The sequence below is a fragment of the Amblyomma maculatum genome, chromosome 9 (assembly GCF_055883805.1).
Source record: "Amblyomma maculatum isolate TAMU_Amacu chromosome 9, ASM5588380v1, whole genome shotgun sequence".
Taxonomy (NCBI): domain Eukaryota; kingdom Metazoa; phylum Arthropoda; class Arachnida; order Ixodida; family Ixodidae; genus Amblyomma; species Amblyomma maculatum.
Genome location: NC_139352.1, coordinates 2,312,175 through 2,327,500, shown reverse-complemented (window position 1 = coordinate 2,327,500; position 15,326 = coordinate 2,312,175). Strand labels below are relative to the sequence as shown.

Sequence of the window (15,326 nt, the reverse complement as noted above, 5' to 3'; positions counted from 1 at the left end):
CACAATTTCTGCCGGTGGGAAAACTCGTAGCTGGCCGCTATCCAGCAGGAACGCGAAGAAGTGTTGCTCAGTCCCTCGCCTCTAAAGTTTTGCACGGTCCTGCGGATAGATGAAATGTGACCACCACGCGCTTTTTCAGTTGCAAATTTTGAGCGCTCCTCACGCCCAGCACAAAAGTGTGAACTTGCCATCCAACGTCATCCACGCGGCAAGGCCGCCCTAAACCTTGCAGAAAGCTCAATAGCCTTATGCTGAAGCTCCATAACCAATAAAAATGCTGGAAAACTCTGGTGTAGCAATACAACTACACTGTGCAGCATTTACCTTCGACAGCATTTCTTGTCTCTATAGAAAGCACGTACGGAGGTGAAGAAAAAAGTTTACTAAATTTTTCGTTATTCTATGTATCCCCAAGTTTTCCAAAATCATTTCAAATGTGTACTTTTGGTAAGCGTCCAAATAATAACAGCGGTGGGTCACGCTGCTTGACAACCTTCTTGATTCGTATGGGTGCTGGAAAATTACGGGAGACATTTAAGCTCTGCCTTTAAGGGTATGGAGAATTGACGTATAGGCTACCACCCGGTAGATAAAGCCTCGCTTTCCAAGCCGTATGAACGTGACTACATAGCCTGGTCTGACAGAGTACAAGGTCCTGGCAGGCTGAATCTAAAATCATCCTCCCATATGAAATGAGAAACCCGAGTTGGCAGCTCCTGCCAAACGTACGTGGCCATGTCAGCTGTCAGCTACCACCTACCAGTGCCATGCACGATATTTTTTGCTCACAACGCCGACGCCAGATTATACGGTTAACGGGGCCTTTAATGATATCGCGTTTAAAATTGGCTAAATTCAACAATGGTCTAATTAAACAATGGTGTAAGTCTGTGGCTGCCTCGTGCTGAGCTCCCTACGCTCTCGCTCTGACGGCAGTTCCGAAAGTATTGATCTCCCCTCTATACGATGCGGTCAAAGCCGTTGTCTCCAGGAATTCGCTGTTCTGCCCCTCCGCTTTGCTACGTTACCGAACTGTCTTTTGGCCAGCAGCGAGCCTTAATTCGCCATACCTTCGCCGACATCGAGATTCGTGAGCGCTACGAGCGCCCTCCACATCTCCCATAGCCCTGCAGTACCATCCGCACGCGCTGGTTTTTCGGTTTTTAATTCCGTTTTTTGGTTTTTGTTTCACGTTCCCGCAGAAGATGCAAGCATGGTTAAGGCTGATCCATTTGAATCGGGCAGCGCACAACTAGCTATGATATTAATATGTTTTGTACTCATTCTTGCCTTGCTATTATCCACCAGTCGGCTAATCTCCCTTCGGTTATGCCAAGTCTTTTTCTTTCACTATTCTTAAATCGCAATGCTTTGGCTAAATCTGCGCCGTTGCCTTGAACTATAGGCCAGTGCCCTTTACATGATATTATCAAGTGTTCACCGTTTCCTGCTCCTCCCCACACACACCAACAAGAATGAGCTGCCCCTTATTGTAGGTATTTTCTTTTGCTATTTCCTGCTTGAATGTTCTGCGCATTTCCAGTACCTACTTGGACTGCATCTCAGTTTTCCACAGAGCCGGCCCTCTCTGTTTATTGAACATTTTTGTCTACCGATAATTCCTGACTGCTGTCCAAATATTTGCTCGCCAAATTTCTTGTCCGCTGCCTCCATTTTGTGTCAACACTGTTCATGGTAACTGAAGACATTCCTAGCCCACTGCTTTTCCCCCATTTTTCTTAATCGCTGTTGAGATTCTATCTTCTTGCTATAGCTCCCCTGCCCTCAATTTAAAACCACCCCTGGTCACTCTACCCCTCGTTTTCTGTACCTACGCGAGCACCTCAAGCAAACTTACCTACTGCGCGCAGCCATGCTCGGAACTCTGATCTCATATGCAAAACTGCATTGGTAAGTCAGGCTATCACCCCTTTTCAAATCCCTCGTACCATTTCGTACCTATTGCGATTGGCAGTGCCCTATTTTTCACAACCGCTGCGTTCTTGTTTCCTTTAGTCGTTACATATTTTTTTGATACTCCGCTAGATACTTAGCTGAGTGCACCCTTCCCCTTGCAGAGAACTTTCGCTTCCAAGCTTCAGCCTCTTGTTATACAATGAAGGGATTAAGACAAAGGTAGGAACGAGATCATGAGACTGGCAAAGCTTAAGGAGGGCACCTAATACTACTACGGGCAGTGAAGGCGAAAGTATTTGGTATCTTTTAATCTACTAATCCACTGCTATTCACCATTAATCTGCATAGCAACCAGCGCAAAGTAATCCACATTTATCTACTCCTTGACTGGCTTTTAATTAAAGCATTTGGGTGATACAGAAGGAGCTAGCAGCCAAAGCCAAAATAATGCCATATTATATTGTACTAAGCTGGGATTTGGGCTGAGTTCATTGTTGGAGAACAGCGCAACGACGGCAATGAACGGCATATTAATTTTTAAACGAAAACAAAAGAGGTATATTCGAAATACCTGCATTGCGAAAAAATACCGCGCTGTTTCCACACAGAAGCGAAACCGAGCGCATAAGATGCGTAGGAAGCTCGATGAATGCGCGATGTTAAGGTAGCGATGTTTCCTGGTAACGTGTAGCTGTTATTGGAGCCCGATTCCAATAGACCGATTTCACCCATCGATCTGCGCATGCGCGCACATTCCCGAAGTGCTCCATCGCAATATTACCTGTAGTCACCGCCTCAGACAGCAACCAAGCATTGCAGCTGCCGCTGCACAGCCGTCGTCGAAGAAGGCATTCTTCTGCGCTACCACTTTGTGAAAAAGTTCTACATCGCCCCATGAAGCTAATGGACCTTGGCATGAGGCTGATACACTACACGAAAGAATAATCATTATTTCATGACGAAATTAAAGAGCGGTGAGCGGACACTATCAAGCGTGATGGGGATATCTCAACGTGAGCGGGGCATGTCCTAACATTGCCAATATTCCGGTACCCTAAGAGTATGTTCACGTGAGGATTCTTACTTTTACGCGAACATTTGGTTTGGTTTGTGAGGTTTAACATCCCAAAGCGACTGAGGCTATGAGAGATGCCGTAGTGGAGGACTCCGGAAATTTCGACCACCTGGGGTTCTTTAACGTGCACTGACATCGCACAGCACACAGGCGCCTTGCCTTTCGCCTCCAGCGAAAAGCGGCCGCCTAGGCCGGGATTCGATCCCGCATCCTTGGGAACAGTAGTCGAGCGCCGTAACCACTGCGCCACCCCGGCGGGTTTACGCGAACATTTGAAAAGGATGTTATTTACATTACAACAACCTTTTCAAATGTTCGCGTAAACCCACCGGGGTGGCGCAGTTTACGCGAATATTTGAAAAGGATGTTACATTACAGTTTGGCATGGAACCAAGAATGTACTGTTTAAAGGGGTTAGTATCAGCTTTCTGCAAATTAATCTGAATCACTTTGAAAAAATTGCCCACGATTACGCTACTTCCTAACGCGAAATTAGAGCGCAGCTCATCAGCTGTTTCACCTTTTCGATAGATTGAGGTAACGATTTCGAGCAAGACACGTATGTACCATTACAGACAACCTTTTTTTAATTTTTCACACGTATTCCTTCAAGAAACACACCATTAACAGTTTTTGGCTGTCATGAAAGAAGCTTTGTGGTCGGATAAATGAAGAGAGCAATTGAGTTATCGGAAGGTTGCGGGAAGCAGCGCGTGGGCCCATAGGAACATTACGCTGCGAACAGATAGCAGCGACTGACTAATGCCGCTGAGCTGACGCCGCTAGCGAGTGAGAACGGGATGCACGCAACCGGAGAGCACCCTCGCCGCCACGCAGGAAGATGGGGGGGATCCCCTCCTCCTCTTTCTGCACGGCGGCGACGTTCTACGCAGTCACGTTGTCTTGACTCGCTGGCGGCGGCAGTGGCATCAGTCCGGCGACACCCCCTTCCTTTCCTCATGTTCTCCGGTTGCTGCGCGCGCTCCTGCCCCTATCGTTAGCGGCTGAGTGTACCCCCCCCCCCCCGCCTCTTCCTGCGAGGCTCCAGTTGCCGAAGCGCCGGCTCGAACTGAGGGGGATGAAAGGGGGACGGAGCTGGTTACGAGGCCGACGACGCCGACACGAAACCCAAGAACGGGCGCCAAAGAGCTGCGCTCTAAAATTCCACCACCTCACCCGAACTCTCGATCGTTTGCATTAAAACCGCGCATAAAACTTGCCCGTTGTTTACCTTTTCGTGACGTATGTAGTATCACCATGGTGTTAACCTGGTTTGGTCGAGCATGATGAGAAACTAGAACCATCTGCGATCGGACCGAGCTAACCGAGCGAGCGAAGGTGCAGACGCCAACTTTTCGGCAAATGAAACTGGTGGCGCCATCGAGCGCTGCAATGAGCGCGACTGTAAGGCACCTTACGCGACTGGCCAAATGGCGTCGCCAATGACCTTCGCCGGAAAGTCGGTGTTAGCTCTCGCTTGGTTCAGGTGCCCACAGAAATATGTGTGACAGATAGTGCGCTATTCCCTTCCTGTAAACCAATTATTTTTATTAAATCGTGCGCGGTGCAACCAAGTCGGGTAAGCACCGTTGTGAAACTTTACTAGGAAATAAAGGGTCAGCAACGCGGAAGCTTTGTGCGCGATTTCACTGCAAATGAGCCTCGGGTTGAGACGGAAGACGGTTAAGATAAACTTCGAACGGTTAAACGGTTAAAAAATATATATATAGCGTTTCAGAACAGTGTTGCTGTAGTGCATCTCGTTCGAGTGTCCCTTCATTTTTACTCACGCCCGCGCTTCTCCCAGTCTGTGTGTCTGGTACGCATCGCTTGCATCAGTTTCAGTAACGTGCATGCAATGAGGTCACTGAGAGGTATTGTGGAAGCTTTAAAAGATAAGCTCTGTTGTAATGCGGCTTAACCGGTTTGGGTAGCATCAACGCAGCGCCAGAGCCTACGAGACCGACGCTATTCGAGCTTATTGCACCAAACGCAGCAGATAAAACTGACCATTGTACACAGTGAAGGAATAGCATAAAATAGCTTTTCAACAAGTAGAGAAAGAGATAATGGCAGCAGCGGCTTCAGCACAGCTATAACTCTTATCGGGCCTCACCCAAGTCTCGAAATTCCCACTGGAAGGAACAAACACCCAACGGTGGTGTAGCGATATGTTATACTTATTATCTAATTAAGTTAGAAGGGCTTTTAGTAAGGATGCGCGAATATTAAAATTTTTAAATACGATTCGAATACGAATATGTGAAAAACAAAGCCTTGTAATACCTGATCAATGACAAAAAAAAAAAAAAAAGACTAGCTCTGTTCGTCTTGTTTCTTTCAGAATTCATGTGGTATTTGCTAACAAAATTAAACAAGAATTACACAGAAGTGTACACCCTACTAAAACATCAAGTATAAATTTTATACAAAGTTCGATATACTGTTTTTTTTTTGTTTGGATTTTTGGATAGGAAGTACCTGCATGAAATCGGATGCAGCTGCCATATCGCTGCTGAAGACAGTACACTCCGTTATTTCGGAATGCAAGGCATTCAGAAGCCCGTAAAAGGTGTGCGAATGATAGAATTCGCCCCCCCCCCCCCCGCGCCAAAAAAAAAAAAGAAACAACTGCCGAAAACCATTTGGAGCTAAGTATTTTTGTTAATGAACATCTGCAGGATGGTACTCTACATTTGAGATGAAACCGAGGTGAGAATGACGTCTTCTCCAGGTTACAGCAAGTGCTTAATTCGCTTCGTGCACACTGTCGGGAAGGCCCTAAGCCCTCTTGACAAACGGCCCCATCACGTTTTGAGCAAGCTTCACTGCCCAGTAAAAGCGGTAAAGTATTGCGGTGAAGCGCACAGTGCAGTGAAACCGTGGTGTTTCAGTGTATTCATCAGTTTTGGAATATCAGTTTTTCAAATACAAATCAAATAACAAACATTCAAGTCGTCTTCGACATTTCAAATATTCGACACCCCTTTTACATTCAATAACACTCTTCGCAGCAGAGACTTCATTCCTGAAAATATGTTTTCTATTTTGATCTATCTTTAGGCATCATTTAAGTGTTCGCTGAAACTACTGTTATATACCTTCGGAAAGAACCGATAATCTTGCCTGATAAGGCAGTTCCTGGTTAGAATTGGCAGCCTGTGCATTAGTGTTTGACTACCTGCTTTCAAATCTGAGTGATACCTAGTTAGAACAAAACTGCTCATTACAAGTTGAGTCAATCATCAATCGGTAGTTGAAACATCGGCCTACACACGCATGGCCAGGTGTCTATGGAAGTGTTGCAATCTCATAATGAAGCAATCTCAATACAAAATGTGTTATGTGGTGGTGCACATAAGAGCACTCAACGAAGATGTGTCCATTTTCGTTTTTATTTCTCAATGAGTGCACACGAGATAAATAGAGCAAAGATTAATACAAGTTCTTGCTCTGTAAAAGGTGCACATAATCACTTTGAAATCAAACAACATAAGAAAGTGTGAGGCAACTTGCAGCAGAGCCACCCATGCTCATGCATTTAACGTCGAGCCGACCTCTTAGTTCCCAGTGAATTTTACGGTTCACTTCTCACATGCATTAGTGTACCATAGTTGTAAAAGCTTTGTACTATACCCTCTGTTCAGTAACACATTGCATATGCTGTATTATTTCAGAGAACGCTGTGTTTGTTTTTAAGATTATAACATCATTAGTCAGTATAACCTCTTTGCTATATAGGGCCCCTTTTAACACTATTGAATTAAAAATCTGATGTAGGTATCGTAAACAAAAAATGACGGGTATGAGTCTGGCAGGTAGTAACTTGCAGCTGACATGGCGAAGCACCAATTCTTCAATTGTTTGTGTGACTTGATGAAACCGCATGATACAATGTCAAAACATTGGGAGGAGCTGTCAACTTTGGTTCCTCATTTCAGGTGGCAAGGTGGAAAAAGAGTAAAGCTTCCAGTGCTCTTGGATGCCGAGTCAGGCATGTTACCATGTCCATGCAGGCATGTTCATATGGCTTGTTTATGAACAGTTATATACGGCATGTTCATGCGACTGGAACAGCAATGCCTACACATCCCGAAATAAAGGTCACCGAGAACACACACTCCTAGTATGCACCGTGACGACCACTTAACCATAAAGTTTTTTGTGTGCATGCAAGACAGTATGACTCAACAAAAGATCTTAATTGTTACTTAAAGAAGCCTGAAAATAATAATCAAATTGTGTGGTCTACTTTAACCAACAAAGCAGAAGCTTGTATTTGTGATTTGAAGTGTTATTCCACAAATAAATTGAACACTAAGCAACACTGAATACCAGCAACATTATAAACTGGGCAAGTACTTATCAATTTCAAAGCAAAAGGGGGTCCTTTACTTTTCTTCAATGTTATGCACGCTAGAAAAGAGTAATGAGAATAATGAGAGAACTAGAAGCATGCCAACGTGGCAGACTTTATCATGGATTTTTTTTTAGCATGCCAACAGTAGCCGAGATGCATACCTGATGGTTAGGTGAACAATTTCTCGCCGCAGTTGCGTTTCAGATTTGTGTAGGAGTGGGCAGATGTTGAAAGGATTGCTCCTTGACTCTCCGTTCACATCTGGTTCCATGCCATTCCGTATCAACAGGTGCCTGATACATAAAATCCCTTTTAATTGCATGTTCCCAGGTCATAGTAAAGGAGAAAATTCGTTGAGGACAATGAACAGTCCACATCAAAATTTTGTGACAATCTAGCAAAAAACAAAAACAATCAATATGCAACAGCAACAAGGAACTATAACACAATTCATAGAAGCAATGGGACATACCTGCTTCGTAATGAATAAATCAGTGTCATGTGCATCCATGCTATTTGAATAAACCTTCCTTAGTTCCCATATGAATAAACTTTGAAACTGTTTTAGAACCAAAAACTGGTTACTAACACCAGGCTGTTGGGAGGAACTTACACATAAAGTATCACACCAAATGTTGCCCGCGAACTCTTCTTGTTATCCTGCACCACAAAATGCTTTGTATGTAACAAAGGTTTCGGTACAGAGCACCATTTCTTGGCAACACAATTCCCGATTCTCTCATAGTTAAAAACTAAACAACAACCTGCAGTTCTTCCAAAGAACTCTAACATACCACAATGCCAGCACATGGGGTAGAATGGCTGTACAGCTGTCCTACCCACCATGTAACAAAGCACGACACTATAAGACAGGGGTCTAAAACATGTTTTCCATGAGCAACATGTGGCCCACAACCTCCGAATATTTAGCCTTTGTTTCTAAAGCATGGGCCAGTTTCACGAGATGGCTTTACCATACAACCCTTTTTCTCACTAAAATTGGCAAAGAAAAACTCGTCCCCAGATGGCATGCATTCTTTGCTGAAAAGAGGCATTGGCTAGTTAATTTTCATGAGCCGCCTTCAAGAGCAAAAGCCGAAAAGGCTAGATGGCCCCTTCTTTCAATTCCAAGCCTGCATTTTAGGGTGAAAGCATTACTTAACATCATCAAACCCAACTACAAATCTTGTCTGAAGCCTCTACATAGTGCAGAAAAAAAGCCATCGGAGCCGAGTGGATTCGAACCCATGCATCTTCCATAGCAAACAAGTATGGAATCTTTTTATCACCGCAGCTGATCCCCCATCATTTTAGAGTGCAAAAATTGTTGCGCTGTGCATTGCAAGTTGTCACTTCCATCAACATCCATCTGTGTACAAAAGCTTTCACACATCTTAACTATATTAAACCCTACCTTTTCTTTCTTTTCAAGATAGGTTACTATGGTATTTATTAACCACTGCTACCTTTGAACCTATCCAAGTCATCTGTGCAACATTTAAGCAGAATCAAGCACATGCTGCTTTTCTTTTCCACAAAGAATTGGATGATGTTGTCTAGGAACAAGATGCTTTGGTTGACTTTTATTTATTTTATTGTTTCCTACAAAAATTATATTTATATTTACTGTTTCTATTGCTTTTGTTAATCTACTACCAATGGAGCACGAGGGATATTTTCTCAATGCAGCCCACAAGCAATATGTTTGAGACCTCTACTATAAGAAATGCACAATTTCTACACGGTACATATTGACAGAGTGGTGTTAACAAAAAACGCCTGCCAAAGTCATTCCATAAGAGATGTGTCGTGTGCGCACTATCCTTTTTTTTTACATTTAAACAGTCCCGATCTGTTGGTATTACAGTGTTGTAGAATTCTAAGATGGGTTCGAAATTGAACATGAAAAACGCACTGGCATATCACAGGAATGCAATAGCATCTGACAATGTGGGCACAAGTCGTGTGCAATGAGATAAAGCTTAATTTACAATCTCATTGAAAAGAAGCTACGCCCATCGTCGAAAACCCATATCTCTTTAGGGTCTGTGATAATAAACATGTTTTGAGCTTAGTCACAAGCTATGCCTTATATTTCATTAACCCCCCCCCCCCGCCCCTTATTATATAAAGTCATGAAGCAGCCTTCAGAACTTGTTTCTGCACTAAATCAGCATGCCACCACGATTAAGTTTGTTTGTCTCCTTTCTTTCACTCTACTGCATACAATACGATGGAAAGATAACAGAAGCTCTAAGCAACACTCCATATGGAAGAGAGAGAGACGTGGCCGGCTTGAAAGCTAGTAGCCTTCCATGACTTGGCACAAATCTCAAATTGCCACTCATACTGTGCTAACACAATTCTGTCATTCAAGGCATTGAAAGTCTCGATTATCACTTGCACTTTGCTAAGTAGCGCAAAGCTGGGCAGGTTAGGTTTGCTTTAACAGTTGCCAAGTAGAAATACTGGCCTTCAGCTGCACTTAAAATACAGCGCCAACCCAATGCTTTTCAAACAGAATCCAAATAGACATGCTATATTTAACTCTCTTCTTTCCAACAACAAACCATATTATAAACATTTATACAGATTATAAGGCCTGTAAATCAAAGTGACACTGTGTCGTGTATGACGCTAAGACAACCACAAATGTGGTTCAAATAAAATAAATAATTGGCCGCACCCTAGCGGTTTCTTTCTTCCCCCCCCCCCCCCCCCTTGCGTCGGCTACTGTTACAAACCTGTTCGCGCACCGTACGAACCTACACGTTGCACCGACTAAAATAAAGCCTACAACACAACGCCAAGGAAATTATCAGACATCGTTGACCAACACGACGCAGCAGCGACAGCTCCAGAAATTCGCACAGAGCTGCAAATGAAGTTTGAGCAATACTAATACATCCGATACAGCTAACTCGCTGCCAGAACTTTCGCATTTCTCAAGAACACCTCCACAGGCAAACAGCGAACTTCGAGTAGCAGATGAGGTATAAAATGTTCCGGACTTCGTGCGTTACTTCGAGGCCGAACGAAGCGCCGACGACGACGTGCCACGACGAACCGTGGCGTCTGTCCATCGTCTGCTTGATGCGCTTGGCGGCTTTCTCGTGGCTATCGGGGTATTTCTTGCAAGCCGCCGTGCACACAGAGAGGCTGTCCCGAAGTAATGCGCCGCTCATCTCCGTATATTGAAGCACCAGATCGTCTTCCATGCCGATCCGTGTGTCCGCGAATGCATCGAAAGGCACGACATCGACCACCATCATCAAATCGGGCAATGCGTTGCAATGACAGGCAGGAAGCCAAAACGCTTCATTGAAACCGCTAAAATTTCATTGCATTATCTTCAATAAACTCACAAATGCCAGTGGCAAGTGCGAAGAAATGCTAAACAATTCCGCGCCACCAATATCACACAGTAGCACACACACACACACACATAACACACGGCTACGGGAATACCTCAGAATAGAGAGCGCGGACAACTTTCAAGGAAACATGAGAAACGAAACTTCAAACTCCAGCCGCACCAGCGCGTTGCTGGAACAAATTCTGGACTTCCGTAGCGAAGTGACATAACCTCATAACTCATAACCAACTAACTAGTACATGCAAATTTTGTTACTAGTCGTCCAGCGTGAAAAAAATTGTACCGGCTGCATCCAACGAAAAACACCCTTATTATGTCTTCGTTTTAAGAGAATATTAACGATTCATAGAGGGCACATTCTTCTTTCATTCATTATTCATTATTCGATGCACATACATGCACATTAGTGCATTATTCGATGCACATACCCTGTGTGGAAGCTGTTTTCATGATCTCGAACCCGATTCTTACATGCTTCTCAGTTCGTCGCCCTGTGATGGCCATCTTCTACTGTTTTAGAAACAAAGCGCTAACCTCGAGCAGCTGATATATTGTCAACGCATCTTTTTCACAAATAATCGCCATCAGGAAGGACAATTTTACTGGGCAATCTTTATTTTAAAGCTAGGTGTAACCTGACACATTTTGAAATAATGCTGCTGAATGCACGATTCACAAACAGCATGAAGAAGACGCTCATTCATGCGCGTACGTTGTTGTCCTTCTACAAGCAAAAGGTACTACTCGGCTTAGACGTGCTCCGCTTTCAGAAGTTCACCTAGAATGCACTGAACGCAAAAATTCCTATAAAAAAAAAATCCAAGGCAGCTAACTGCAAAATTGCAGCACGATCGAACACGGTGTTCGATACTGAAAATGAAATCCAACTATTGAACAAGCCTTATTTTATAATGCTGGTATGTACAGATGCCGTACGTGCTCAGGAGCAAGAAGCCCGTGAAAAATAATTCTACGGTTTAAATGTGCTTATGTCACTTATGTCAGCTGTTCTAAGTATAGTGTCAAAGAGAGCAATCATGCGTTCGGTTATTAGTTGGTGACGTGCCGCGCGTATTATGAATGAACTAGTGCAGCTAGTTCAGCCAAATCGAGTAAACCTCAGCCAAATCGCCAGCCACGCTGCACTATAGTTCATTCATGTTAAGCGCGTCCACGTCACTGAATGCATGATTGCTCTCTTTGACATTTCGAAACTCATCACACCCTCTGAAGCCGACATAAGCACATTTACACCGTAGAATTATTTCTCACGGGCTTCTTGCTCCTGAACAAACTCTATGCCTGAACACGTACCGCATCAACGTTTATAGATACTTCTATAAACGTTGGTACCGCATGTACCGCATCTGTACATGCTCTGCTCTACATACCAGCATATAAAATAAAGCAAAGAGTACCTAAAGCACTTTATTATTGAAGTGGGTATAAGTGGGCTTTGTAGCTGCATTAAAGACAAGGATTAAGCATAAAATATTTTCTCAAAAACAGAGCTGTCAAACGCACATGCTTTCAGTTTCGTTTTTTTTTTACCGGCAAAATGTAAACGGATGCAAGACGTGCGCAAGATGTAGCCAATGCAAGGCGACCTGCCTTGGCCCATGTTTGTAAACCGCTTAAAGAACATTCTAGCAATTCTAGCATTCCCAGTAGGTGCAGGGCCAGTAGCCCAGTGTAGGTTTCCGACGACAGCAGCCACGCAAAAGAAGCGATTAGCAACAAATTTGCCGCCTAGGAACTGATCGCAACCTACGTAACATACGGTAATCACTGAAAGGCTCGACTTTCACTGTCAGCTAGAGTTTGTCGGATCGGGCGCGAAAAGTAAAGGGTGCAGAATTCCACTTGTCTGTCGATCGAAATGGTTCCAGGACCTGGCAAGGTAAATAAACCTTTTTCGAAATTCGCCTGGCATCCCGGCGATCGCGTGGCGTAGTGACTTTACCACTAAAGCAAGCAATCTTTTTTTCTCTCTTGTAAATGCGCGAGTGCGTGTACGTGCATGCGTGCCCTTGCATTAAAAGCTACAACACTTAAACTGAATATGGAAATTCAAATGGCTTGACCAGAAGTCGCCTCTGTTACGAGTCACTTGTTGCTTCATGGTATGTCGCTGTGGAGAAATATGGCATTCGCTCATGTCCGCGATGCTTAGCTCTCAGCTGTCGCGCAGCTCGGCGCGATAAACATCCGCATGTGGATGACGTGAACAGAAATGTACGAATTATGAATTCGTGCGTGTAGTGGTGGCGTAAGGTGTGTTTACAGTACTTACTGTCGTAAATTCGAGCCCGAAATTGTGCGACATGTTTGCTTTCAAATCGGATCATTCGTTTTATTTTTCCCATTGCGTGGGTGCACCGCCGCAAATGTCCGTCGTTGAGTCAGCTGCGTGCATCTTAATTGCAGTGAAGAGCTCAGCTCGTTATTTTTCAATCCTAATCTCGCGAAATTCCGCCGTCGTTGCTGCGGTCTTATGATTGGTTCGATCGTGTTACTCTAAAAAGGTTTTCTTGGCGGGCAGCGAAATAATGCCTTGCGTGCTGGTGCTTGTAGCTCGCGATTGGCCCGCGGCTGTATGTCGATGAGCATAAGTTTAATGCAACAGCATCAAGTCACGGCGTCAAAGTGTGTTGTTGGGCGAGTTGGTGACTGATCATGGTAGAAGAAAATAGTGCAGGAGACTGGACAAGGAAGTAGACAACACGAGCGCCGACTAACAACTGAATGTATTCAAAGCGGAAGCGTATGAATACATTGGGCGACAGATGCGCAGGAAGGAAAACAAAGAAGAAGAAGGGCCACAACGTCAATATGAAAAAATGCCATGCTCATCATTAAGAGTTAAGATCGGCAAGCTTGTGGCGCGACAACAAAAGGTATGCTTGCACATGAAGCCCCTTTGCAGGCGATGATAAGAGCTTCGATGATTTCCCTGGTATGTTTTTCAGGGTAACATTTTAAAATGACGCTCTGTTCAAAAAGCGGAACACAATTCGGACAAGATTTACAATGTAGCGCCAAGTTGCTTTGGGCATAATGTCAGCAAGGGACAATGCATGTTCTCTGAGGCGATCATTGATGCATCGCCCCATCTGACTTACATACGAGGCCCCGCAAGAAAAAGGCACCTAGTAAACACCGTGGGTGCGGTAGGAAACAAAACGCTTCTTATGTCTCTTGTTACATGCAACCATTCGAGGACCTGAAAAGTTAACCTTCTTGCACATACACTCCAGTTTGTATGGGGTACTGAACAAAACATGTATGCCTACCCTGCGCGCGACAAGCTTAAGTTTATGGGACACCTGATGCAAATACAGAACAACTGCAAGGTTTTTCTGGTTCATCAGCTTCTGTTTTTTGTGGCCCACAGAGTCCCGGCACTTTCTTAATAAACCCTCAACAACACTGAGCAAAACAGGTTCCGGAAAGCCGGCTAACTTCAACCGTTCCATCTGAGCTTGGAAACTGATCTGCACCTCGTGTTTACACGACCTGGTGATGGCATTTTGGAGGGCCCCTGTAGCAACTTGTTTGACGACCTGGACTGGGTGGACGTGTATGGCAGGAAGCTTTCTCGTGCACGGAGCTTGTAGCGCCAGCAATGGTGTTCGCTGTGGTCGATGACTGTCATATCCACGAAACGTACACGTCCTTCGTTTTGTATTTCCTTTGTCAGACGAAAAGGAGAAAGGTAAGTTTCAAATATTGTGAAAAGATGGCCCACACGGCAGGTCACATCACTTGGGTCAGTCCTAAAAATTACGAAGAAGTCATCGAGATAACTAAAGACTTTTATCACGTCGAGGCCGGTCATGGCACTGCCTGTTGCAATGAGCCAGCATGATGTCAGTGAGCAGAGGTGCAAGAAAGTCTCTAATTCAAATTCCTTCTTTCTGTATGTAGAGCAAATCTTCGCCAGAATTGACTGTAGGTAAAAGGACAGCGCTTCCAGAAAGTTAGAGGTACTGAATCCGGCATCAGTACCTTTAACTTCCTGGAAGCGCTCTCCTTTTATTTGCACTCAACTCTGGTGAACATTCGCTCTACATACAGAAAGAAGGAATCTGCATTGGAGCCTGTCTTGCCCTTCTACTCAGTGACATCATGCTGGCTCATTGCGACAGGCAGTTACAGGATGCAATGACTTCTTTGTAATGTTTAGGACTGACCCAAGTAACGGGACCTCCCATGTGTGCCATCTTTTCACAATATTTGAAACTCGCCTTTCTCCTCCAAAATACCATCACCAGGTCGTGTAAACACCAGGTGCAGATCAGTTTCCACGCTCAGATAGGACAGTTGAAGTTAGCCGGCTTTCCGGAACTTGTTTTGTTCAGTGTTGTTGAGGGTTTGCTAAGAAAGTGCTGGGACTCTGTGGGCCACAAAAAACAAGCCGATGAACCGGACAAACATTGCGGTTGTTTCGTACGTGCATCAAGTGTCCCATGTCGCACGCAGGGTAGGCGTACATGTTTTGTTCAGTGCCCCTTACAAACTGGAGGAGCGTATATGCAAGGAGGTTAACTTTTCAGGTCCTCGAGTGGTTGCATGTGACGAGACATAGTAAGTGTTTT

The 15,326-nt window shown here is 44.5% G+C and overlaps 2 protein-coding genes across 2 annotated transcripts in view; one reads left to right on the top strand and one right to left on the bottom strand.

Annotated features, from left to right (window-relative positions):
- The window catches only part of LOC146178103 (uncharacterized), a 22,988-nt gene extending 12,171 nt beyond the window's left edge, over nucleotides 1–10,817 (bottom strand). Inside the window, exons 1-3 of the mRNA XM_084579634.1 lie at nucleotides 10,364–10,817; nucleotides 7,966–8,012; nucleotides 7,514–7,645 (exon numbers count right to left, since the gene is read on the bottom strand). Of these exons, the coding sequence (XP_084435760.1) occupies nucleotides 7,514–7,645; nucleotides 7,966–8,012; nucleotides 10,364–10,624 (440 nt within the window). The 5' untranslated portion in view covers nucleotides 10,625–10,817. The remainder of the gene's footprint in view (nucleotides 1–7,513; nucleotides 7,646–7,965; nucleotides 8,013–10,363) is intronic.
- Nucleotides 10,818–12,283: 1,466 nt separating this feature from the next.
- The window catches only part of LOC146178102 (uncharacterized), a 38,847-nt gene continuing 35,804 nt past the window's right edge, over nucleotides 12,284–15,326 (top strand). Inside the window, exon 1 of the mRNA XM_084577936.1 lies at nucleotides 12,284–12,628. Within this exon, the coding sequence (XP_084434062.1) occupies nucleotides 12,608–12,628 (21 nt within the window). The 5' untranslated portion in view covers nucleotides 12,284–12,607. The remainder of the gene's footprint in view (nucleotides 12,629–15,326) is intronic.